We start from the raw sequence: 27,137 nt of genomic DNA, 5'->3' as shown, positions 1-27,137 counted from the left end.
ATTAGAGCGTCGGAACATCATACATTAAACCACCTGTTTATGCTCTACTGTTAAGCAGAAAATTTTTCAAACCCCTGGCAAATTTACATTTAAAATAATTTTTGTTCAGACAGGAAGGTTATTTCTGCAACAAATGAGACGGGCGTCTGTCAAAAGATAATAAAACAATAAAAAATTACATTACAGGACACAAAGCGTTTTATCTTCTGCGCCTGCTTTTTGCATGTTTGGCGTTATGACAATTCATCTGTGGTGATGAGCTCCAAGTCTGAGATCCGAAGGCCTCCTTGCCATAACCCTAATCTTTAGCTCCCTCCACAGACTATAGATTCAAGTTTAGACTCTAGCTGGGTCACTTCGAAACATTACTCTTACTTTCAATTAGAGGAAACATGTCGGTAAAATTAAAATATGGTATTAAACCTAAATCTGGCAGAAGTATGAATAACTCTACATCATCTTATATGTTTATTTTTAAAGATTTCATAAAACTACATAACTGTTTTATAAAGTCTGGATGGCAGTAAATGAACCCCAGACGTGTTCCTAGTTGAGCATAAAACTGAACCCTGAATCTCCCCTGGCCTGTTTGTTTTGTGCGTTTCGATCGGCTGCTGCTGTTAATGTAAATTATGAGAAGCTGATAGATTCGCCCCACCTACAGCTTGCTGAGCGTGTGAGAAAGGGAAAAATAAAAAGTAGAGGTACACTGATCAGGCTCTACATGGATTTTACAAATTCAAATATTTTCTTTATGTGATTTTTTTTAGGAACAATAACAAACTGTGCTGCACTTTCTTTAATAAAGGCAGTACCTTATAATCCAGTTTAGGATGAAAGAAAACAAAACATTCGCCATTTATGCATCAGAGCATATCCATCTAACCTTTGTCTGAATTTTTTATTAAACCATAAATAAAGTGCATGAAAGTATATGCTGTAGGTTAATGCATTTATAGGCTGAACATGATGGAACTTTTCTGAGCATTTAATGAATAGGAAAGAAAATGGTTAAAAAAATGTTTTACTTAGTACTTGACCTGCTGACCCCAGACCAATGCGAAATTTCCATTTTAATGATGCATCTCTATGAAGAAGCTGTGATTTTCCGCCATTAAAACTTTAACTTAGGATTCTGTAACAGCTGCTTCATACCATATTTCCTGTTAAAATAATCCAAACTCTGTGTGAAGCTTTAATTGCAACCACCAGGATTACAGCAGCGGTAAAATGACTTTATGTAGTTAAAATAAAATTAAAAGTTCCTTCAAACCACTTAGGAAAATTGTATCGACATCAGACGTTCAATAACTGCACACCTCAGTGTGTCTTGTCTCTGAAAATCTGCAAGTGTTACACATTCCTACGGGGTTGGCATTGTTTTTTATTGGCGCTTATATAAATCTCATCTCATTTATTCTTTCTTTACAGATCTCTGAAACCTGTTGCAGTTAAATCTTTAGCACCGTTCCTCCACAAACCTCCACCTTTAAGGTTCAGGGCAAACCCCTAACAGGGCTGTTTTCTGAAGGAACTTTCTAACCAGGTAATCTGTTTTTTACCCTGGTAGATGGTGTGGGATTGAAAGAATGACCCCAGGAAGCTACCCTGGGTCCTGGAAAACATTGCTGGATTTGAAACATGCCTCTTTGCTTGCCAGACTAAACTTTTTTTCTTTGTTGCTTATATAGTGCCAAGAAAAAAAGAGTTTAATAACCAGCATCGCAGGACGACTAAGTGATTTCAGCATTGTTATGGTTGGTTAAGCCAGACCTCTTAAAGAAACAGCAGATTTGTCAACCCTGCTTTATAGTTCAGGCCTCAGGTACAGTTGTGTTCAAAATAATGGCAGTGTGTTTATTAAATGGGGTAAAGCTCAACATACATATAGCAGCTCTTATTTACATAAACAGAAATACATTAGGAACGCTGCATGTTCTATCCAAAATAAAAACTTGAAGGAAAAACTTATCTAATTTGTTACCAGTCTACAGAAAGTGAGGAAAAGGCATCATCAGGATGTAAAAAGAGGATGTTCGATTCATTCATTTTCCAGGCAGGCTTTTCCATAACATTAGAATGGTTGATCTAGAACCAACATACTGCTCACTTGCTGGTGTGTTTGGGATTGTCATGTTGAAACGGCCATCTTAAGGACAATCTTCTCTTTGCATAAAACAACATGACCTCTTTAATTCTTTTGATGTTTTCAAACTGATCCATAATCTCTAGTATGTGATAAATAGGCCTGACAGAAAGAAACATGGCTCTAGCATGATCCCTGAGTTTCTGTGATTCAGTGTACTGTAGTAGTTGAGGTAATGTTGGTCTTCTATTACTTGGCAACACCAACAAGTAAATTATTTTCGATGTAAAAATATAACTTCTAACACAAATTGTGTTACATCTGGTTAGTGATGTTGGACCGCTATTATTTTGAACACAACTGTAGTTTATCTGCAACTAACATGTTAAACATGACTGGATCATCACTCAAATCACACAAGTTTCATGTTTCTGCAACTACCATAGCAAGGTCTCATTTATTGTCATTTATTATAACCACTTGTTACATGTTTGTGTATTTGACTAGCATTTAGAGTGGTTGCACAAGTTGTTGTCAGAGGTTTCACTTTGTCCAGACAATGCTTCTCATATAATGGATTTTGAATGTGAACATGGAACAGATAATAATATTTATTGGGTCTTTCTGTGGCCATTAGCCCATTTACTCCAAAGGCTTTTTTGTTTTTAAAGTCTAAAACTTCAACTGTTTAAATACACTGTTGACCAAACACATGTGGGAGGTTCAACATTTGTTTGATATTCTTCATTGTTTAATTTTCCTTATTCTTTTAGGAAAATACATACATACTTATTAGGTGTATCTTGAAAAATATGAAACAGCACAGAAAAAACACAAGTTTCCATAAGGTCTGAACCGATTAAACTGTTGGAAAATCCAGGTATATTGGTAACACAAGTTAACACAACACAAGATTGTGATATGTGTCAGATACTTAAAAGTAACATTTAAAAATAACATTTAAACAATTTTGTGAAATGGTTCCCATTTGTTCTGTAAAGTAAACTAATATGTTTTAAAAAGTTCAAAACTGTCAAACCATTAAAAGAATAATATATCCAAATGGACGCATCTTCCAAAGAGGAAATGATTTTATGCTTTGTTGATGGTGGATATTGCCCACTCTGCCTGTCTAGCTGTATGAGATGTGATCTGCCCTACAATAAAAGTATTTAACATTGTATTCTGCCTGGTTTGACTATGAGTAACAGGGTTAGGGTCAGGTCTGACTAAATTAGATGAAAGAGTTAAAAATACTCTGGCAAAATTGACTAACTTTAATTTGCCAGGCAGGTGTATATTGCAGGGTGTCAATGATTCATTTATTATTTTACAATCTGGGTTATGGTTGGGAATCTCATATGTACTCATGTTTTTGCTTGTTTTTTCTTTTTTTGCTTTGATTTGTAAGTTTTAACTTTGTTGATGTAATGAAAAGTTGACTGGTTTTATGCTTTTTTAAATATGAATTAAACATACAACAGGAACAACAATAATAATAATAATAAATTAGTATTACAGTGTACGAGTTGGAAATGAACGCACCACTGAGCGGACATAAAATGCTGAATAAGAAAGCGCAACAAATGGATAGTCAACGGGAGATATCGGCTGGACCACGAAATGCGTAAAGCATTTTGTACGGATAACATACTCTTTAAAACAATCCGCTATTCTTCATTATATAAAAGGAAACAATTCGGTATAGCTAAGCATGTGATTTTCTTTGATTAATTTACAAAAGAGGACATTGTCGTAGGGTCATAAACCGGAAGTTTAAAATATTCCGAGGGATCTTAAATGCGACACACAGATAAACAGACCTACAGCATGCAGATAGGCGACGGGTTTATCAGTAGGGAGAAACACTTCGTTATGCTGACATTAGTTTAAAGAAAAGGCTGTCTTGTTTCGCCGTATGTTGTGCCTGTGAAGCTCGGAAAAGGTTCAGGTAAGAGGCTGATAATATGACGCTTCTTCAGCTAAAGCTACGACTTTAGCTAAAATTACTCTGCTGCTAAAGTTAGCCAACAATAAAATCAACCGAATGCTACATATTAGCATACCTTATTCTTCAGTGTCTGTTTGCTGCTTTCATTGCATTATTACTTGAACACATCCAGCTAGTTTTTAAAACCGGACTTTAATTAGTAGCGACATTTCCCCTTTTTTGTTGTTTAACCTTCACAATAACGGCTGAATACAAATACAAGATATAAAAAGGAATACGCAATGTAAATGCATGATTACTATAACACACATGGCGCCGCAGATGGTCGCCTCGGCGTGTTGGTGCGCATTGTTTTGTTTTGTTTTTTGCTTTAAAACGGTCTTCTGTGATGGTACCCGGAGCTCTCTCACCAGAGAAGAACTCATGAACATCAGGGCTACTACACCAGAGGAGTTATTTCCAACTTTTCTGTCTACTGCTCTTGAATATTTGGACATTCTGGTCAAAGGTGCGCTCACCTTTGTTCATGCGGTGAAACGCCGGAAGAGAGGGAAACGGGCTGGGGTGCTGGTACGTTTTCGCCAGCGTGGACTACGAACACCGTTACCTGGAATATTTCTCTCTAACGTGCGCTCACTTCCCAACAAAATGGAGGAACTACAACTGTTGTTGGGGAAAAACAGGGACTTTTATTCATCGGCAGTTTTGTGCTTCACGGAGACGTGGCTGTGTGGATTAATACCGGACTCCGCGCTGCAGCTGGCAGGATTCCAGCTCTACAGAGCGGACAGAGACACGGAACTCTCCGGCAAAGCGAAAGGTGGAGGAATTTGTTTTTACCTCAACAGTGGTTGGTGTAACGACGTGACAGTGATTCAGCAGCACTGTTCTCCAGACCTGGAAGCCTTCATCATAAACTGTAAGCCTTTCTATTCCCCCCATGAGTTCGCTTCGTTCATCCTGGTCGGTGTTTACATCCCACCGCAAGCTAACGTGCAGGTCGCACAGCGCATGCTCGCTGACCAGATACTGAGTGTGGAGCGGACCAACCCGGACTCCTTAGTTATCGTCGTTGGCGACTTTAACAAAGGTAATCTGACCCACGAACTCCCCAAATATAGACAGTTTATAAAATGTCCGACCAGAGAGGACAACATTCTGGATCACTGTTACACCACCATCAGAGACGCTTATCACGCCGTCCCACGTGCTGCACTTGGCCAATCCGACCACATCATGGTCCACCTGATTCCTGCATACAGGCAAAAACTAAAGCTCTGCAAACCTGTTGTGAGGACGACAAGGAAGTGGAGCAGTGAGGCTGTGGAGAATCTCCAGGCGTGTTTAGGCTGTACAGACTGGGATGTGTTCAGGACTACTACCAACAGTCTGGACGAGTACACAGAGGCTGTGACTTCCTACATCAGCTTCTGTGAGGACAGCTGTGTACCATCATGCACCAGGGTGAGTTACAACAACGACAAACCCTGGTTCACAGCTAAACTCAGAAGGTTAAGACTGGATAAGGAAAAGGCCTTCAGGAGTGGGGACAAAGACATATACAGAGAGGCAAAGTACAAGTTTGGCAAGGCAGTGAAAGAGGCCAAACGACTGTACTCTGAGAAGCTCCAAAACCAGTTCTCAGCCAACGACTCTGCGTCTGTCTGGAAAGGGCTCAAGCAAATCACCAACTACAAGCCGAAAGCCCCCCACTCCACCAACGACCGACGCCTCGCCAACGACCTGAACGAGTTCTACTGCCGCTTTGAAAGACAAAGGGACAGTCCTGCAACCATCTCCCACGACGCCCCCCAACAGCTGCAGCCACAATCCACCACCCCCATCTCTCCAACCTCAAGAGGGGCCTTGGCACCTCCAACCCCCACCCTGAAGTTCCCCCCCACCAGCCCCCTACCCACGCCGAGGACGGCTCTTTCCATCCAGGAGAGGGACGTCAACAAACTCTTCAGGAGACAGAACCCCCGGAAAGCTGCTGGTCCGGATTCTGTCTCACCAGCCAGCCTGAAGCACTGCGCTGATCAGCTGTCTCCAGTCTTCACAGATATTTTTAACACCTCACTGGAGACATGTCATGTGCCAGCCTGCTTCAAGTCCTCCACCATCGTCCCTGTTCCCAAGAAGCCAAGGACCACAGGGCTTAATGACTTCAGACCCGTCGCCCTGACCTCTGTGGTGATGAAGTCCTTTGAGCGCCTTGTGCTCTCACACCTAAAAGACATCACCGACCCCCTCCTGGACCCCCTGCAGTTTGCCTACAGAGCCAACAGGTCTGTAGATGATGCAGTCAACCTAGCCCTTCACTTCATCCTCCGGCACCTGGACTCCACAGGAACCTACGCCAGGATCCTGTTTGTGGATTTCAGCTCTGCCTTCAACACCATCGTCCCAGTTCTGCTACAGGAGAAGCTCTCCCAGCTGAGTGTGCCCGACTCCACCTGCAGGTGGATCACTGACTTCCTGTCTGACAGGAAGCAGCGCGTGAGGCTGGGGAAGCACGTCTCTGACTCCCTGACCATCAGCACCGGTTCCCCCCAAGGCTGTGTTCTCTCTCCTCTGCTCTTCTCCCTGTACACCAACAGCTGCACCTCCAGTCACCAGTCTGTCAAGCTTCTGAAGTTTGCGGACGACACCACCCTGATCGGACTCATCTCTGATGGTGACGAGTCCGCATACAGATGGGAGGTGGACCATCTGTTGGACTGGTGCAGCCAGAACAACCTTGAGCTCAACGCTCTAAAGACAGTGGAGATGGTTGTGGACTTCAGGCAGAACCCAGCCCCACCTGCCCCCATCACCCTCTGTGACTCCACAATTGACACTGTGGAATCTTTCCGCTTCCTGGGAACCATCATCTCCCAGGATCTCAAGTGGGAGCCAAACATCAGCTCCCTCATCAAGAAAGCCCAGCAGAGGATGTTCTTCCTGCAGCAGCTGAAGAAATTCAACCTGCCAAAGACTATGATGGTGCACTTCTACACAGCCATCATTGAGTCCGTCCTCACCTCCTCCATCACCATCTGGTACGCCGCTGCTACAGCCAAGGATAAGGGCAGGCTGCAGCGTGTCATTCGGTCTGCTGAGAAGGTGATTGGCTGCAGTCTACTGTCGCTCCAGGAACTGTACACCTCCAGGACCCTGAAGCGGGCAGGGAAGATTCTGGCTGATCCCTCCCACCCCGGTCACAGACTCTTTGAGACTCTCCCCTCTGGCAGGAGGCTGCGGTCCATCCGGACCAAAACCTCACGCCACAAGAACAGTTTTTTCCCATCTGCCACCAGCCTGGTTAACAAAGCCCGGAAACCACCCTGACACTGTCCCTTTCCCCCACACCCCCCTTTATACTGACAGGACACCTGTAACCTGCAACTCTATGAGTTACATTAACGCTCAGCTTGGACTCCTGCTTTACTTGCACAATGATCACCTGCACTGTTGTATTGCTCTTGCATCTTATACTGCTCTATATTTACTCTCACTCACTTAAAACTGTGCACATATATTTATATTATATTGTAGATATGTTTATACTGTTTAATTTGTACTGTATTGCACCGACTACGCCAAAACAAATTCCTTGTATGTCCAAAAACGTACTTGGCAATAAAGCTTTTCTGATTCTGATTCTGATTCTGATTAACACCGTGCAAACATCTTTTCACTGTCATTGCTTCTCGTCACATCATATAAAGCAGCTGTATCACATTTGTTTTAAACACATTATGCATAAAAAAAAATCATTATAAATGTGATGGATTCCCTTTAAATAGGTATTTTTAAAGTGCTGGAGTTTGGACAGTGTTTCATGTTTTTTCATTGGATTTCTGATCAATTGGAAGAAACATGTGACCATCCTAAACTGTAACTGTTTTTCTCCAACTGTGACAGACTCACGTTGCCATAATGGTTTCTTACAAGAGGCTGAATCCAGAAAACGTTCAGTTTTCTGGTGCACTTTTATCAGAAGAGCATCATCGTCCATTTCAAGAAGATGTGGCAGTGAGTTCTCTTCGGACCTTCTTTACTTGTTCTTGCTGTTTTGACAATGACCTCTGTTTTTTAAATTGAAACTCCAAAAACAGAAGTTGATCACTTTCTTTGTTGTATTTCCTGACTATATATGCAGGTAGACCTTTTTGGCTTGCAAATGTGGGATTTTTTACAACATGGATTTTGCACAAACCATTATAACCATTTTTGTTGATTGCTCACAGTGTCAACAAAATTCACAAAGAAACAAAAGGGTTTTAAAATGATAGACAGCACTCTGTGAGATGTTCAGACCTTGGGGGATTGCTTTAATATAAACTCTTCTTAAACATCTCTACAATGCCATCTCTGACCTTTGTGCTGTGTTCCTCAGCACAACACAACACATCTCTGACCTCTGTGCTGTGCTGTGTTCCTCAGTCTTGAACAGGGGTCTCAAACTCTAGCCCTAAAGTGCCAGTGTCCTACAACTTTTAGATGTCTCTTTTTTAACACACCTGAATGAAATAAATTTGTCATTTGCAGAGCTTTGAAGAACTGGATTGTATGCCCACTTGAGTGATGTGCCTCGAACCAGGGACACATCTAAAATTTGCAGGACATTGGGGCTTGAGGAATGGAATCTGAGACTTCTAGTCTTCATTATTCAAAAAACCGTTCTTATTCTTATATTTAAGTCAAAACAGGTGGATTCCATTTACTAATTGGGCTATTTTTGACTCAAATCACATAAAACACACAAATGTTCGATAAAATGCATTAAAGTTTGTAATTATAATGTGAGAAAATGTGAAAAGTGTAAAGGGTATCAATATTTTGGCACTGTATTAATTGGTTGTTTTCTTTTTTTGATTTCCCTGTTTTTCAAGGTGCCACAGCCAGACAATGCCTCACTGCTCCCCCGAAGGCTGTCATGTTCAATCACCAAAGGTGTCCTAATACTCGGCTGCCTGCTGCTGCTCCTCTTCGGAGGATGGCTGGTCCACACCATATACTGGCTACGGAGTACATCCAGCCAGGCACACAGAGCACCAGCTCCAGGGCAGGCTTCAGGCCCTGTATTGCAAGCAGAAGTAAACAACACTGTGATCACTGCACGCTCCAACGCTTGTAGTATAATCCCAGAGGGGTGGAGGTTCGATTGCTACCCTGAAAGAGGGGTGGTTGTGAACCGAGAGTTGTGCGAGGCAAGGAACTGCTGCTTTATTCCTGCTTCTAGTTCAGCTAGAAGCAAATCTAGAAAAAATGGTATCCCATGGTGTTTTTATCCTACTGATTTCCCTTCATACTCTTTGGTGTCACTCAATGACACGTCAATTGGACTCAAAGGTGCTCTTGTAAAAGATGTGAAGACTTACTACCCTGGAGACATTCTTACTCTGGAGATGGAGATAAGACATGAAACAGACACCCGCCTGCATGTCAGGGTAAGTAAAGAAGAAGTTTTAGTCCTCTAAACCATCTCTTATTTGTTGGGCCAGTACAGAGTGATTCCTGCGCAGTGACACATCATAAAAGATCTTGGGAGTTTATTCTGGAGAATATCCTGAGAAGGTTTTGAGAAATGGATGCTTTTATGAAGAGTGTCTATAGTACAGAAATGTAAGAAAAGGAGGTCAGTAAGGCAATTGTTTGCCTCCTCTTACACAACTAGATCTGTTTGAGCTTTTAAATCAATGTAACATTGTTCTAAACTGCAGTTAGCAGCACAAACCTTAGATATGTTTTAACAACAGAAGATATTTCTCTTGTTCTTTATCTGTATCACACAGACTGAGATTTACTGACTATTTACTTAAAAGGGGTTGCAAAAACAGTAAAAAGTTCGAACAAAACCTTTATACCCCTGTGACTTTATTGCATATCTGCTTTTTGTAGAGAGATAATTGGCTTTAGGTAAATAACATCCCAGTGCCACTGTTTTACATATCTACATATCCTGCAACATGCGTGATTTGATCTCCAGCTAATGGAGGCTGCCATGGATTTCTTTGGACGCTCACCACTGCCACATGACTTGTTTATTTATTAATTTTACCTGTAATGATTACCTTACCTGTAGTAGAAAGTTGTCATATCACCGTGAGCCTGTTGGAAAAGAAAGTACATCCTTTAAATGGTGGAAGACAACAAGCTAATAGAATAAAATAGAATAAAAAGGGATAGAAATATACTTTATTGTCCCTCAGTGAGGAAATTCAGGTTTACCAGCAGCAAATCGATGGAAGTATGCAGGTAAACACATAAAACAAAACCATAAGAATAAGAGATTTTACAGTCAGGGTGAATTTATGATGTAAGAAAATAATACTTCAAAATAATAATTCAAGACACCCTCATGAGGACTACACAAACGAGGCACGTGACATCGCCCGGTATGGCGGAGCCGGGGTCCCACCCTGGAGCCACGCCTGGGGTCGGGACCCGTCGGAGAGCGCCTGGTGGCTGGGTTGCTCCTCGCAGGACCCGGCCGGGCCAAGCCCGAAGGAGAGACGCGAGGCCATCCCCCAGTGGGCCCACCACTTGCAGGGGGATCTATGAGGGACCGGTGCAAAGAGGATTGGGCGGCGGACGAAGGTGGAGACCTCAGCGATCCCCAGATGCTTAGGCTGGCTCTAGGGACGTGTAATGTCACCTCACTGGGACGGAAGGAGCCTGAGTTTGTGTGGGAGGTCGAGAGATATCAACTAGAAATAGTCACCACCCCGACGCACAGCGTGTGTTCTATAACCCATCTCCTTGAGAGGGGCTGGACTCTCTTCTACTCTGGAGTGGCCCACAGGGAGAGGCGGCGGGCTGGGCTGGGTTTGCTTGTTGCCCCCCAGCTCAGCCATCTCGTGTTGGGGTTTACACCAGTGGATGAGAGGGTCGCATCCCTGCGCCTTCAGGTTGGGGACAGGTCTCTGACTGTCGTTTCGGCCTACGGGCCCGGCGGTAGTGCGGAGTACCCGGCCTTCTTGGCGTCCCTGTCGGGGGTGTTGGATAGTGTCCCTCCTGGGAACTCCATTATTCTGCTGGGGGACTTCAACGCCCACGTGGGAAAACGACAGTGACACCTGCAGAGGCGTGATTGGGAGGAATGGCCTCCCCAATCTGAATCCGAGTGGTGTTTCGTTATTGGACTTCTGTGCTAGTCACGGATTGTCTCTTATGCCCAAGCATAAGGGTGTCCATCAGTGCACTTGGCACCAGGACACTAGGCAGGAGATCGAAGATCGACTTTGTTGTCGTATCATCAGACCTTCGGCTGCATGTTTTGGACACTCGAGTGAAGAGAGGGGCTGAGCTGTCCACTGATCATCACCTGGTGGTGAGTTGGATCCGCTGGAAGAGGAGAAAGCCGGACAGACTTGGCAGGCCCAAGCGCATAGTGAGGGTCTGCTGGGAACGTCTGGCAGAGCCCTCGGCCAGGGATGTATTCAACTCCCACCTCCAGGAGAGCTTTGACCAGATTCTGGGTGATGTTGGAGACACAGAGTCAGAGTGGACCATGTTCTCCGCATGTATTGTCGATGCTGCTGCCCGTACTTGCAGCTGTAAGGTCTGCGGTTCCTGTTGCGGCGGCAATCCCCGAACCCGGTGGTGGACACCGGCAGTAAGGGACGCTGTCAAGCTGAAGAAAGAGTCCTATCGGCTGTGGTTGGGTTGTGGGACTCCTGAGGTGGCTGATGGGTACCATGAGGCCAAGCGTGCCATGGCCCGGACGGTGGCAGAGGCAAAAATCCGGGCCTGGGAGGAGTTCAGTGAGGCCATGGAGAAGGACTACCGGTTGGCCTCGAAGCGATTCTGGCAAACCGTCTGGCGCCTCAGGAAGGGGAAGCAGTGCTTCGCCAACACTGTTTATAGTGGGGGCGGGAGACTGCTGACCTCGACTAGGGACATTATCGGGCAGTGGAAGGAGTACTTCGAGGACCTCCTCAATCCTGCCATCACACATTCCCTGGTGGAAAAAGAGGCTGGGGACTCAGGGTTAGACTCTTTCATCACCCAGGCTGAAGTCACCGAAGGTGGTTAAAAAGCTCCGCGGTGGCAGGACTTCGGGGGTAGATGAGATCCGTCCTGAGTACCTCAAGTCTCTGGAAGTTGTAGGGCTGTCATGGTTGACACGCCTCTTCAACATTGCGTGGTGGTCGGGGACAGTGCCTCTTGACCGGCAGACTGGGGTGGTGGTCCCCCTTCATAAGAAGGGTGACCGGAGGGTGTGTTCCAACTACAGGGGGATCACACTCCTCAGCCTCCCTGGTAAGGCCTACGCCAGGGTATTGGAGAGGAGAGTCCGGCCGATAGTCGAACCTCGGCTTCAGGAGGAGCAGCATGGCTTTCGTCCCGGCCATGGAACACTGGACCAGCTCTATATTCTACAGGGTGCTCGAGGGTTCATGGGAGTTTGCCCAACCGATCCACATGTGTTTTGTGGACCCGGAGAAGGCATTTGACTGTGTCCCTCGTGGTGCCCTGTGGGGGGTGCTCCAGGAGTATGGAATCGGGGGCCCTTTACTAGGGGCCACCCGGTCTCTGTACAAGTGGACCAGGAGTTTGGTCCGCATTGCCCGCACTAAGTCGGACCTGTTCCCGTGCATGTTGGACTCTAGCAGGGCTGCCATTTGTCACCGGTCCTGTTCATAACTTTTATGTACAGGATTTCTAGGCGCAGCTAAGGGACGGAGGGGGTCTGGTTTGGGGACTAGTGGATTTCGTCTCTTCTTTTTGCAGATGACGTGGTCCTGCTGGCCCCCTCTAGCCAAGACCTACAGGGTCTCCGTTTAATCACATCTGATTCAGAGGATTGCATTACCTCCTCAGCATGCCATCAAGTGTTGTAGAAGCCCGTAATCACTCATTTATTTAAGTCAGGTGATTACCAGTTGGGAAACACCTGCAACATGCAGGACAGGGTCCTGAGGCCTTGGTTTGAGAACCACTGAACTAGGAGGTTTAACTGTGATCAGACATCTCATTTACAAGGGGCCACAGAAATCAAAACTGAATGGAATAATTATTTTTAATGTATATGGAATGATTATAATTATTGTTCAACTAGTTTTTATTTGACCACCTAACCACTGATCATTTTACGCCGATAAAGACCATCCCAAGATGGTCTGATGGTTAATATGGACAAAACATTGCAAGACAGTGACATCACCGCAAAAGTAACTCTATTCGTATACAGTAGCACACAGATGTAGTTCTACACATTTCTTAATGTGTAGAACTACATAAAACACCTCTTTAGATTTACCATCATGGTGGTGAGATGGGAAACGGTGTGAGAGTAACTTCAGGACTCCTGTAGTCTTGTGCTCTGTAGTACGTTTTGCATTAAATTAAAATAGTTTGATGTTTTTTGTCTTTTTTTCGATTAGATACCTATTTTTGTGCTGCATGTTGTAAATTCTCCTGCACACTGTATATTTTTCTACAAACTTCTCTGAATTACAGATAACAGACCCCTCAAGTTCACGCTTTGAGGTTCCAATCTCCGTGCCCACCGCCACAAAGAAAGCAGAAAATCCCCAGTACATCATAGAGCTTTCAAAACAGCCCTTTGGTCTCGTAGTGAAGAGGAGATCCACAGGAACCGTGCTGTGAGTCTGACCTTAAAACATTTTAGTTTTCTTCTCTTTATTTACCAACACTTCAGTTTTTTCTCAGTTACCATGAATTTCTCCCACCTTCTGTACCTGTGCTTCTCACAATGTGACCAAGGTTAAAAAGACCCTAAGTGACCTAAATAGAAGGGATTTTTTTTTTTTTTTTTAAGATATTTTCTCGGCACTAGTGGCCTTTATGTTTTTTTTATTTTTTGACAGTAGGCAGACAGGAAAGGGGGGTAGAGAGAGGGGGAGACATTCGGCAAATGTTGCCGGGACCCGATCCAGGGACGGCTGCTTCGAGGACTGTAGCCTCCGTATATGGTCGCGCGCTTAACCCCTACACCATCAGCACTGCGCCCGAAAGGATTTATTTTTCTCAGAAAGATTTATCCAGATAAAATAGAACCTGTTACTTCCTGTTTTTTTTTTTTTGTGCAAAAACAGAAAAGAAATAAAAGAAAAGGTCCCCAATAGGACTTAATTACTGCTCTGAGTGGGTTGTTCTTTTAGCAAATGGCATGTTAGAGTCTGTATACTCCAGTTAACCAATATTCAATTACCAAATTAGTTGGCAATTATTTCAGTAATCGATTAATCGGATTAATTGTTTCAGCCCTAGATGATACAACAATAAAACCACTTGAAAATGGTCAGTGTTGATGTTTAGAAATTTAATAGGACAGAGCAGACAATAAAAGAAGTTTAAACCACTTTGGAGTTGTTTTGCTATCTAGACAGTTCAGTGGACGAGATGTACTTGAATGCTGCAGGCAGCTTGATTTGAACAGATTTTTCTTCAGTATCAGTGATGTTTATACTCAGCTTGATGTTTCTCCAGGTGAGTAATTAATTTACATGCAGAGCGAGCTTAGACGCGTACTCTGAGTTCTCCCTGTTTTATTTTGGTGTCACTATTTAAAGTTGCGCTACAGAACGTTGCATTTCGCGCTTAGTTCTGCAAACAAAGATTCTGCAGGTGTTCAGGTGTAAAACAACGTTTTATTCGTTCAGTACACGTGCGCACCAAACCGGCAGGTTTATACCAGATATTCACGGTGCAAATATGTGTGCTGTTATATTCAATTCAATTCAGTTTATTTATAAAGTGCCAATTCCCAACACATGTCGTCTCAAGGCTGTTTGCCTACGACAAAGTGTCTAAGTCATATGCATTTATAATGTGGGTAATATGTGCGTTGTTTTGATTGTTTTTTTTCCTCTTTTATTAGCCTGAACACCACTGTGGCTCCTCTCTTCTATGCTGATCAATTCCTTCAGTTTTCTACCACCTTACCCACTCGGTTCATTTATGGCCTGGGTGAACACCGCTCCACCTTTTTGCACAGCGTTCAATGGAACACACTCACCATGTGGGCCAGAGATGTTCCTCCTATGGTAAGCACAGTAATCAAATTCAGTTTACATTTTCCATTGCTGTAGTCCAGTTAGAAAAAATTTAAAAAAGATATTTCAGCCTTGAATCTTGATTCTAAATAGCTGAGCCTTTGATCAGGGTTGGGACAAATAATGAAATACAGCTAAGATCCATTTTATTATTATATCAGTGCCTGTTTAGTCTTGTCTAAATGATAAGATTGAAGTAAAGGACGTATAAATATGTTTTTCCTGCTTTATAGGAACAGACAAACCTGTATGGGGCGCATCCATTTTATCTGGCGATGGAGAACGGTGGAGATGCGCATGGCTTCTTCTTGCTGAACAGTAATGCAATGGGTCAGTCTTTTAATCATCCAGATACCTCTATTACTAATCAGGTGGAGTTCTGGAATACAGAAAATTAAAACAACAGTCCTGATAATTATATTACACGGATGAATGAGGCACAGAGTTTTACAACAGTTTGAATGAGAAATGCTGACAAAGTTAAGAGATTCGAGAAAAGCTGACATTGGTCTATCATGTGATTAATTTGAGTTTCATTATTCCACCTCAACTTCCTAATTTTGTTAAGAAGCATAGCTTCTAAACTTTACATGTAATCATTTATTTGTTTAAGATCTTTCCTTTTATTGCAGAGCAGACATAAAATTCAAAGCTTAAGTTGACATGAAGAATAATAAGTGTCTTTGAGGTCTATCTTTGTCTTTTGGCTATTCTTCTAATACTAGCTATTACTCATAGAGAGTAATAATTACATGTCCGTTCAACTTATGAACACACTAAACATTTCCCTTTAATCTCAGGGGACAGTTGCCAGTAGCATTACGCTACTAGAATGGCCCTGACCCAAAAATGTATGAACTATGCTTAAAAGCTATGTCTCTGTGCCAGGAGTCCTACAAATATAAATGAAGTCTAACTATTCGGCCAAGGAGAGCAGTCAAATATTTTCATCAGAGTTATGCTGGAAGCTTTTTCGTGGTTACAAAACGGTTGGGATCCAGGTGCTGAGGAACTTTCTGAGGGACTTGTGCATCCAGTTCTTGTTTTTGAAATCTAATGCTATATTTATTTTCTATATAATCATCTTCCCCATGAAAAAACAGAGGTATCATTAAGAGCCTAAAAGTAATATGACATTCATTCCCATTTTCAGTGTATTACAACTGTATACCATACAATACAATCTTTATTTATAAAACACTTTAAAGTAAACTAAGGTCCACAAAGTGTATATGCAAATGACATAAACAATTAAATTAAATAAAACACATAAAATAAAATATGATATATAAAAATATAAATATTTTTTATGGGCAAATCATTCCCCATCTTTGGAGCAGCTTCAGCAGAAGCACAGTCACCTCTAGATTTTCTCTTGCTGTAGGTAGTTCTTCTTCGACGTGCTGTTAACTTGCAAATAAAGGCCTTGTTTTCAGGTTTTCCCAGTGTTGAAGCTGTTTTTTGTGTTTGATCAGATGTGGTCCTCCAGCCCGGCCCTGCCCTAACATGGCGTACCATTGGTGGAATCCTAGACTTTTACGTGTTCCTCGGACCTGATCCTGGTTCAGTCATTGAGCAGTATGTGGATGTCATAGGTCAGTAAGAGTACTTTGATCAAGCTTTGTGATGGATAATGACTGAAATAATAATCTGTCGGTATGAGTTAGTTGTCCTGAACACTGTGACGTTACACAGAGGAAGAAAAAAGATGTTATCTTTTTAAAATGCATTTATAATCAGATGCAAAACTAAACACTGGACCTCAGACTTTATCATTTTAAGATCTTCTTTGTCCTGTCCCATCTTGTCTTCTCCCAGGACACCCAGCCATGCCCATCTACTGGGCCTTAGGGTACCACCTCTGTCGTTGGGGCTACAGGACCAGCAATGCCACCTGGGAAGTTGTCAAGAACATGAGGAATAATGGAATACCACAGGTGAAATTTCATGTGCATCAGTCAATCTTGTTTTTTTTTAATTTTTTATTATAATGTTAAATTATGTTATACATTATTTCTCATGACAGTGAGAAAAACGAATCCTCAAATAAACTTCTTTGTAATGTCAGATGTTTGTTTGTTTTCTGGAGAACTGAGTCATGTTTGCTTTTTCCCTTAAAGGAAGAAGAATTTTCTATAGATAGACTGCTAAGACTCAGTTTTTGTATAAACCTATTAGTTGTTTTTCTTTATTTAATTAATATTAAAATTAAAATTTTATTGGAGATTCTAAATTAATTTTTTCACTTTTTACTGTATGGGTGTGTGTAAGTGTGATTGTGCTATATGTTCAGCTGGCTGTATATCTATCCCCCAGGATCTAAATAAAGCATTGATGTATTTATTGATTCATGCCCACTGCAAAGTATGGTGGTGGATCTGTAATGCTATGGGCCTGTTTCGCTTTTAAAGGCCGTAGGAGCTTTGTAAGAGTGCACAGGGTCATGAACTCTTTGAATAAAAATCAGTCTGCCTCTGCCAGTGACTAATTTTTATGGCTTGTCGTTGGATCATTCATCAGGATAATGCTGCAGAACATCTGGCCAAATCAACACAGAAATGGTGCATTGAACGCACAATCACCTTTCTTTCATGCCCATATCAGTCTACACACCTGAATGGAGAGTATTATATATTATTTATAGTGACTGCTGTTTCCTGTGGTTGTTTAATTTCAGGATGTCCAGTGGAATGACATTGACTACATGGACCAAGCCAAAGACTTCACCTTTGATCCGACAAACTTCAACACCCTTCCTGATATTGTCAGGGACCTGCACGCTCACAACCAGACTTACGTCATGATCCTGGTACATAGATGTTCATAACTGTCTATTTTTGATGGATCCGATTGGATAACTACGTTATTTTCCAACTACAGGATCCAGGAATCAGCAGCACGCAGCCTGAGGGCTCATACTGGCCTTTTGATGAGGGACTGAAAAGAGGCGTTTTTATTAAGGACGCTGAAGGGAAAACACTGATTGGGAAGGTGAGAGAGGACCTGCGTTGCGACATCAGCTGGTCACGTCCTTCCTCGTGATTTTCACAAGATGTGATTACACGCTTGCACCATTTTTTGTTATTTCTGCAAGATAAGCTATCCTTGTAGCTGCAATTTAGACAAAGGGTTTAAAGCTGTGATATCTGTGTTTCCAAGATTAGATTTAAGTGCACAAGACTTCTCTCGGGTTTGCTCTGAGCTGAATTAAACAGCAGCATTATATTTAAGTGGCAGGCTTGATAAGAGCTGGACTAAACTAAGACTGTTCACCAGATTAAAACTGTTGTGAATTAAATGTACTAGTTCTTTAGATAATATTCGGTATAGTAGATTTTGGACGGAATGATATCAGGAAAACATGCAATTCCGATACAGCTGCTGAAAATGTCAATTAATCCAGATTATACTGATTTATTTTCTTTCTTGACAGTAACACTGTTACTGCAGAATGCTGAAGGAAAAACAGAGGACCAATAAACGTGCTTTAAACATTTGGTCAAACACAAAAAGTTTAGTAATGGAAACAGTTTAGAAGATTAGATATCATTGCCATTTTACATTTTCTGGCTCTCTCTGTTTGGTCTTTTCAATATTACATTTATGAAATATGTATTTGCTCCACTCCACTTGTTTTGAATCAGCAATATTGGAGGGTTTTTCAGACTGAAAGAAGATTATGCCACATCATCTCAGATTTAGTTCTGGGCTTTGACTAGGCCCGTCCAAAACCTTAATTCTGTCATTTTTGGGCCAATCAGGAGTTTGCTTGCTGGTGTGCTGCTACATTACTCAAATGCGGTTAAGAGCAGTTTTCACAGTTACATCAATTACAGCAAATGATCCAGGTCCTGAAGCAACGAGCAACCCAAGTCCATAATGCCACCACCACCATGTTTAAATGTCTGTATGATTTACTGAAATCCTGAGTTTTAAACTTGCTTAAAACTTCTTCAAAAGTAAAATTTTACTCTCATCAGTCCGCTGAGCATTTTCCCAAAAGTCTTTTTTTTTTTTTTTTTTTTTTTTTTGGGAAATCCTTTGTGCTGTTTTGCTCAGCAGTGGTTTTCACCTATCAACTCTCTCTTATTGTTGAAGCAGTATTTTTTTAAATGGCAAATGGTTGGCTTGGTTTATTTTCAACAAATGTTTCCCCCTGCTATTCTTTTAGGTGTGGCCTGGTCTGACAGCATTTCCAGACTTCTCTAATGAGGTGACACATGAATGGTGGTATGAAAACCTGAAGAGGTTTCATGAGAAGGTGCCATTCGATGGATTGTGGATTGTGAGTAAAAAAAAAAACTCTTGAATTAAAAACTTTTAAATTCAAAGCATTTATTATGTAGAGTACCTTGCAGTGGTATTGTATCGTTTCAACTTGTTAATATTTTGTCATGTTCAGTGAAAGGAAGGAAGATGATTCATGATTTTCAAGATTTTTACTAATCTGTAGTGTCCATTTATATTAAGACACTTTTACTCTCTAAACACCCAAATAAAATCCAGTGCAACCAACTGTTTTTGGGCAGCATCATGAAGACCAAGGAACACAGCAGACAGATCAGGGATAAAGTTATACAGATGTTTAAAGCGGGGTTAAGTTATAAAACGATATCCTAAGCTTTGGAGCTCTCCCAGGGCGTGGTTCAATCCATCATCCAAAAACAAGGTATGGAACAACAGAAATCCACCAAGACATGGCTGGTCACTTAAACTTGCAGCTCAGGGAAGGAGAGCATTAATCAGGAAGGCAGCCAAAAGGCCCATGATAACTCTGGAGGAGTTCCAGACATCTACAGCTCAGGTGAGAGTATCTGCTGACAGGACAAGTATTTGTCGAGCACTCTGCAAATTTGGCCTCTGTAAGAGAGGCAAGAAAAAAGCCACAGGAAGGTCCATTTTAAGTTTACCACTAGACATATAGGAGATATACTAAACAGGAGTTTAAACTAAACAGAAGGAGACCAAAAACAAGTGGCACTTCCCATTACCTTGAACACGCTGTTCCCACAGAAAAACACAGGTGGCAACATCATGCTGTGTTGATCCTTGTCTTCAGCAGGGGCTGGAAAGCTAAACAGGAGTAATAGGATGATAGCTGGAGCTAAATACAGGACAATCCTGGAAGAAATCCAGCTAGAGGCTCCTAGGGGCAGAAGTTCCTCTTCAGCAGGACAGCGACCCCAAGCAAACAACCAGAGCTGTTTAGATCAAAGCAGATTTGTGTGTTAAAACAGCCCGGCCAAAGTCCAGACCCAGTCTAATTAAGAATCTGTGGCAAGACTTGAAAAATCTGTTCATAGAAACTTTCCATCATACGTGCACTGCAAGTAGAAGAATTGCAGCAAAGTACTGATTTAGGGGGTCTGAAAATGGCATGCTACACTTTCCCAGATAATACATGTAGCATTTCCTTCCACTTCACAATTATGTGCTACTCTGTGTTGCTCTATTGTAGAAACTCCCAATAAAATCCACCAAAGTCTGGGATTCAAAGGTGCCAAAAGAGGAAACATGTTTAGGGCACTGCACATATTCTGATATCATTTTAATTTTGTTTTAGGACATGAATGAGCCATCAAACTTCCTGGATGGATCTACTGTTAGCTGTCCATCAAATAATCTGGAAAATCCACCTTATACACCAGGTAAAAGACATTAAATCAAACAACAAACCAAATATGCATCAAAATGTGATTTACAACATGAGCCTTTTTTTTTTCTTTCAGGTGTGCTGGGAGGTTTGCTGAGATCTAAAACTGTATGTGCCACTGCACAGCAGAAATTGTCAACACATTATAACTTGCACAATCTTTATGGACTTATGGAAGCTAAAGCCACTGCAAGGTCTGGACTTCAAATGCAGGCTGGGATACACCAGGAAACATACTAGGAAATATCTTTGTAAGTTATGCATACACTTTGTTTTCTTCCCTTCATCTTGTTTTTTTTTTTGTTTTTTGTTTTTTTTTACTCAGTGCTCTGAAGAGGATTTTGGCAAAGAGACCCTTCGTGATCTCCCGCTCCACGTTCCCCAGTCATGGATTGTACTCTGGTCACTGGCTGGGAGACAACAGGAGCCTGTGGAAGGACCTTTATACTTCCATCGCAGGTCAGAAGCTCAGTCACGTTTCTTTGCGTTTACAGGAATATCATGATATACATACAGTATGTTGCTGTAAACCTTCATCTGTCGTCAGCAAAAAACATGGGTACTCCTTCCTTTACTGTCATCTATGTTTTTTGCGCTGCAGTGGTTCTTTTATAGTTAAAAAAGATGCATTTTCTCATTTCTTGCAGCTGTTATATTCTTTCCCACAAAAAATGCAAACCTGCAACATTTAGTAGTTTGAAAATGCAATCTCTCCACCAGATGGCACTAAATCCCACATACTATTTGTTGTAATTCTTTGTGTATTTATTTATTTTTATTTATCTCTTTTTTACCTCCAGGCATGTTGACCTTTAACCTTCTGGGTATCCCTTTGGTGGGAGCAGATATTTGCGGCTTCAGTGAGGAACCGCAGGAGGAGCTGTGTGTCCGCTGGACTCAACTGGGAGCTTTTTATCCCTTCGCACGAAACCACAATTCTCTTGACATGGAGGTAAGGAGAGCTGAGTAGAATGAAGATGGCTTTGCTATGTTCCAGATTGAGTTTTAGATGATTGTGTCTAAACAGCATCTTAATTAACCGCTGAAAGTTACAGAAAATATCAGTGATAAAATTTAATGATATATTTGTTTAACAGGCTGTTTATTCTTATATGTTCCATGCTGTTCTGTTCTATCTTGTTCTGTTCTTTATTGTTCTGTTCTGTTCTGTATTGTTTTGTTCTGTATTGTTTTGTTCTGTTCTGTATTGTTTTGTTCTGTATTGTTTTGTTCTGTTCCATTCTATCTTGTTGTGTGCTGTTCTGTTTTATCTTGTTCTGTTGCTTTAGTCCTTATGGTGCGTTCATTTTGTACTTGAAAGTCAGAACTATGGAGTGGAGTGCTGTTCTGTCTTAGAAAGTCAAAGGTCCCAGAACCTCTTCATGGTCGGTGTCCAATATGGCTGCTGCATGTACCAAATGTTGTCAGAGTTTCAGGATTAAACTGATTATTTGCACATGTTATATTTATTTTTATTAAAAGATTGTTAACGACATATACTGTAATACAAGAGAAAAACACCTAAAACTGAAAGCACAAAAACGTCAACCTAACTCAGTGCAGGTGCAGTAGCAAACTCAGGAACATTTAAAAATGATCTCCAAACGGTGCCAAATGTTTGAAGCTGGATGTCGCAATATCCTTCTGTTGTTGGAATAAATTGAGAATCAAACAAAGAGGTGTAGATAGTTTTGTAGATGCAAAAAAACAACAGTAAAAAGAGGAAATAAAAGGTAAAAAAGAAGAACCAAACATGCTTTCAGTGAGATGGTCACAAGATTAGACAGGTGGAGCTGGAAATTAGACAAATATTTCAAGAAAAGCTCCAAGATCTGATCAAATTTGTCACTTCGGCAGCAGCTTTCTATCTCACCAAAAGGCCACATGCGTAATTTTCTATTTGCATTTTTGATGGCCAATAAAGGGAGGCAGTCATAGTACTGTACAGTGTTTATGTATTAATTTGCTTATTTTGTTATGGTTTTTAATGTGTGAATCTATAGAGTAGAAAGAAATGCATAGTAATCATCTTGAATTGCTAGCATTGAGTTGTTAGCACAACCTGCACCTACTGATTCAGTCCAGGTGTGATGTCATTCCCAGAACTGAGTTAAAACATCTGCGATAAATTTACAAATAAAGCCGAGGTGTTACTCCTGCTTCTACCAAAGTGTTGCGTGGCTAAGGTTGTCAATAACAGAATAAAATAAATCCTTGCTTTCCTGGTTTTGGTTCTCTCTCATTCTCAAAAAGTGACATGTGTGAATAAATTTTGGGAAGAAAATATGATTTTTTGTTTTTTCTTCGTTTCTTCAGCCTCAGGATCCGACAGTTTTCAGCCCGCTGGCCCGAACAGCCATGAAACAGGCTCTGCTGCTGCGTTACTCCTTCTTCCCTTTCCTCTACACCCTCTTTCATCACGCTCACGTTAAAGGACACACTGTTGCTCGGCCGCTTATATTTGAGTAAGCACAAGGCTGATTACCTACATTTGGACATATGCTTTGTTACTTGTACTGGATGCTGATTTAATTGTGCTCGACGTAACCACCAGGTTTCCCAAAGATATAGAAACCTACGGCATTGACAGACAGTTTCTTTGGGGAAGAAGCTTATTAGTGACTCCAGTGTTGGAGCCTAGAGTCGACCATGTGGACGGGTACTTCCCTGAAGGTCTGTGGTATGACTACTACACGGTAAGACTGCTTATTGTAAACAACATCAGTACATGGTGTTTACATAAAGGGCAACAAACCAGCTTGAACCTGGTGCTTATTCACCTATGCTTGTCCCATTTTACCTCCCAGGGCGACTCTGTGAGCAGCAAAGGTGAGAAATTTCATCTCGGTGCACCTCTGGATAAAATCAACCTGCATCTACGTCAGGGCTCCGTTATACCAACACAGGTATTTCAATTCAGTTGGTTTTATTGTGTTTTTCTTACCTTTCATGGGCTCGAAGCACCAACACTGTAATGTTTGCTCCCATTTAGTTTCAAAAAATCAAAAACTTGACTGTCTATCCCTCCGTCTGTCATCCGTTTGTATGTCTGTCTATCCTTCTCTTAGTCTAACCATCTATCTGTCCTTCCGTTTGTCCATCCATCCATTATCTATCTAGCCATCTGTTTGTTCAAAGATCTGCCCTCCATCCATCCATTCACACACACACACACACACACACACATACATACTGTGAATCAGGTCATTTCTCATCCAGTTGTCGCTACCTTCTGTTAAGATTTTCTATCTACTTCTGCCCAGGAGCCCAAACTGACTCTGTGGGTTAGCAGCGGTCAGCCTCTGCATCTGGTCTCAGCTCTTTCCGACGACGGCTCAGCCAGCGGAGATCTGTTCTGGGACGACGGGGAAACCATCGACACCTACGAGACCAACCAGTATACATATGTTGTGTTCAACATCTCCCAGGTGCTAATGCTTTCCCCGCTATCTTTGTCCAACAGTGCTTCACCCTGTCCCACTTTGTCAGGGATTTTATTTAGCATAAGATGGTTAATGACAGCAAACTAGAAATTTGTTTGATTTAAAAAAAACAAAAAAAAAACTAGAGTTTGTCTTGAGTATTATTCATCTTATTTTCCAGAATGTGATGACCTCCCACGTGCTTCACAGCGACCAGGAGGGCTCATTCATTACCATTGACTCAACCTCGTTCTATGGGGTCAGGGAGAAGCCAAGCAGAGTTCTGGTGAATTCCAAGGAGGTGCCATTCCTCTACAAAGACAACCAGGTAAGGTCTGGTGTTCTGGGGAAAGTAATTTTGATACCTGTGGCTGTTTTTAAGGGGTCGTTTTATTTATGATCCTGAATAGATTCTCAGTTTAATTAGGAAATCCTGTGAACAGAATAATATCTAAAAACTTGCTGACAAATGAATAAGACAGAATTTTAGGTTGAGAAAAAAGTTATTTTATTTGTTTTTAAAAGCGAAAAAGGTCAATAAATCAGAGCCAAATTTGAAATCTTTGTTTCATTTTCACATCCAAGTCATTTTGATTCCATGTAACGCTGAGAACACACTATTAAGATTTTTGCCAGATTTGAGGTCCATCTTTAAAGTTTCTCAGTTTACAGTGTTTACTCCTGTCGTTGTGTTCAAACATCTCCAAAAAAGTTCACGTTACAACCCTTACAAATGCCCCTATTTGATCCTGTTCATGCACATCACTGGCAGATGACCTTTCTCTTTTCATCAAGAAAAACTGACTTTGTTTTCTTCTGTATGCTTCAGCAACTGTGGAAGAACCAGCAAATCACTTATTTATAATATTACATTTCAAGTAGAAATATGAAATGGATTTAAAATGACAAAGCAAACTGGCTTTTTTTTTTTTTCCTGTAAAACTGTTTTAATTGTCCGTTTTTATTTCCTCCTGCAGGTCTTATCAGTAGCAAACCTGGGTCTCAGTCTCATTCAGAACTTCACCATCAGCTGGATGTAATAATCAGATTGTTGGTTTTATTTTACGGCTGTCGTCACAACTGACACAGAATGTAGTGTTTTATCGTTTCTGGCTTTTAAATCCTAGACACTGGATATAAAAATACAAACATGCCTGTAACTGTGACACTTCATGGCTGAGTTACGCCTTTTACAGCACAGGGTTTTATTTTGCTTTCTGCTTGAAAGCTAGTCTCCAAGATCAGAGGGTAAACCACTGGAAGGTAATCTGTTAAGGCATAACAAGCCTCTTTTCAATGTAGTACCCATATGTTGTTGAAAGTAGAGCTCATACACCATTTTGACACCCAGGACCCTCCATTAAATGGGCTACTGTTGCTGATTTGGATGATGTGGTTCCAAAGTTCAAGTCAGAACCCCATTTTTGGGTCACAAAACAAAACATGGGTTCTTTAGGATGATTTACTAGACTCACATTCATTTTAGAAATGATTGCCATATTTTACTATAATTCTTTGAATAGAGTAGATAAATATAGATACGGCTTATTGGTCTGTTGCACCGTTTTATGCTTGCATACTTACCGAGTAAGAGCTGAGGTCAGAAACTGAATTGTTTGGCATTCACCAATTTAGAAAACAAAATGTTTCGGCAGTCAGAGATGAAAGTGAAAGTATTTGGGAGCAGGTCTGATCAAGTTTGAGGTAATGTGCACTTCATTTGAAAAAGTTTCCATCAAAAAGGGTTCATGTTTGACTCACTAACACTGATCCAAGTTTTTAACACTGCTTTTTTATTTAGATGTTTCCTAATGAAAGCTTCATCGTAACTAAAGTGCTGGATTTGGTTCTATCTTCTGATTGATCAGAACGGCATTTTTAAAACTTCTCATCTGCAGGAAGGTGATGTGCAATAAACACACAGGAAGGTTGTCTTCCATCCTTAAAATATGATGAATCTGAATGTAATTTAAGACTTTCAGTGCTTAATGAAGTCGCTTTTTTTCCCTCACTGTTGTTGCTGCAGTATTTTAAAGTTAGGGAGGGGTGCCTTATGATTGTTTTGTTCTTCTTCTAAGACTTTTATTTGTTTTTACTGCTTGTCATAAGCAAGTTGCCCACAGTGATTGCTGGAATGCTGTCAAGCAGAGAGACGTCTTGGAAATTTAGTCTTGACTAGATGCAGTTTTTTATTGAAGCAACATTGATGAGACATTCAAGTGTGACTTGTATATCTGTTTTGCAATGTGACGCCATCGGTTAGATGCATTTTATCAAAAAGAGGTTGGGTTTAATTTTCCTAATTTTCCTACAAAGTTTCTGTTTACCAGTAATTCATAAGAGAATGAAGTATGAAAAAAAACATTTATTTCAAAATAAAATTTGTTTCTGATTCTGACTGTATTCAAAAAAATTTTTAAATAAATATTGTTTAGATGGTGGTGTTAAATTCACCACCACAAGATGCCACAGTTTCTCAGTCATTTTTGTTTTATTGACACTGCTGTTATAACCTCCCTAGCAACTTTACATGTTTTCTGGCATATTTTGTCCTTTGTCTAAAAAGCAGGTATATGCCTCTAAACCCGCAATGCTCAAACGTAATCAGAACTCCTACTTTGCCATCTAATTACTGCCTCCTCTGTGCCATTTATAAGAAAATAAAGGAAAGGTTTTTTGAATTTATTCTAGACGAGGAATTTCTTAATGTGCATGGGTATAACGCGGATATTCGTTTGAATTTGTTTCTTACGTTTCTGTGTTTATTTGAATAAAAAAACTGCATCAAGTAGATGGATAAAAACCAAAGTTCTTTTGTGATCAATAAATGTTTGAATTCTTAAAAAAATATATAGATTTCCTCTCTTTTACACAATCTTTGCTTTGTGTGAACCATCAGGTCAGTAGAAAGATTCAAAGCAACGAACATTTGTGTATTTTTATTTTAAATGACATGTATCACAGATGATGTTAATGAGCAACAATTTTGTTTCAATAAATATTTTTTTGAATCTTC

General features: G+C 41.2%; 1 protein-coding gene across 2 annotated transcripts; it reads left to right on the top strand.

The window, feature by feature from the left end:
- Positions 1–27: 27 nt before the first annotated feature.
- Positions 28–27,137, top strand: gaa2 (alpha glucosidase 2). 2 transcript variants are annotated; one of them, XM_047366148.1, is made up of 21 exons: positions 28–1,546; positions 7,944–8,054; positions 8,915–9,472; positions 13,488–13,633; positions 14,872–15,037; positions 15,280–15,376; positions 16,522–16,641; positions 16,865–16,983; positions 17,724–17,855; positions 17,927–18,037; positions 19,218–19,331; positions 20,610–20,694; positions 20,776–20,893; positions 21,025–21,158; positions 21,500–21,651; positions 23,016–23,164; positions 23,254–23,395; positions 23,507–23,605; positions 23,963–24,127; positions 24,303–24,449; positions 25,099–27,137. In XM_047366148.1, exons 2-21 carry the CDS (start codon positions 7,959–7,961, stop codon positions 25,159–25,161), a joined length of 2,913 nt encoding a protein of 970 aa, XP_047222104.1. In that variant the 5' UTR covers positions 28–1,546; positions 7,944–7,958; the 3' UTR covers positions 25,162–27,137. The 2 variants fall into 2 exon arrangements, with proteins under 2 accessions (XP_047222104.1, XP_047222103.1); XM_047366147.1 differs by lacking the exon at positions 28–1,546 and adding an exon at positions 3,880–4,037.

Source organism: Girardinichthys multiradiatus, chromosome 5 (genome assembly GCF_021462225.1).
Source record: "Girardinichthys multiradiatus isolate DD_20200921_A chromosome 5, DD_fGirMul_XY1, whole genome shotgun sequence".
Lineage (NCBI taxonomy): Eukaryota > Metazoa > Chordata > Actinopteri > Cyprinodontiformes > Goodeidae > Girardinichthys > Girardinichthys multiradiatus.
This window is presented reverse-complemented; position numbering and strand designations above follow the sequence as displayed.

What these genes read in the sequence shown, in the direction of transcription:
- gaa2 (XM_047366148.1), top strand. Translation starts at nt 7,959, where the DNA reads ATGGTTTCTTACAAGAGGCTGAATCCAGAAAACGTTCAGTTTTCTGGT. An exon ending in CCAGAGATGTTCCTCCTATG is followed by an intron (nt 15,038 to 15,279) that starts GTAAGCACAGTA and finishes CCTGCTTTATAG; the next exon opens with GAACAGACAAACCTGTATGG. An exon ending in AGACTTACGTCATGATCCTG is followed by an intron (nt 17,856 to 17,926) that starts GTACATAGATGT and finishes TTCCAACTACAG; the next exon opens with GATCCAGGAATCAGCAGCAC.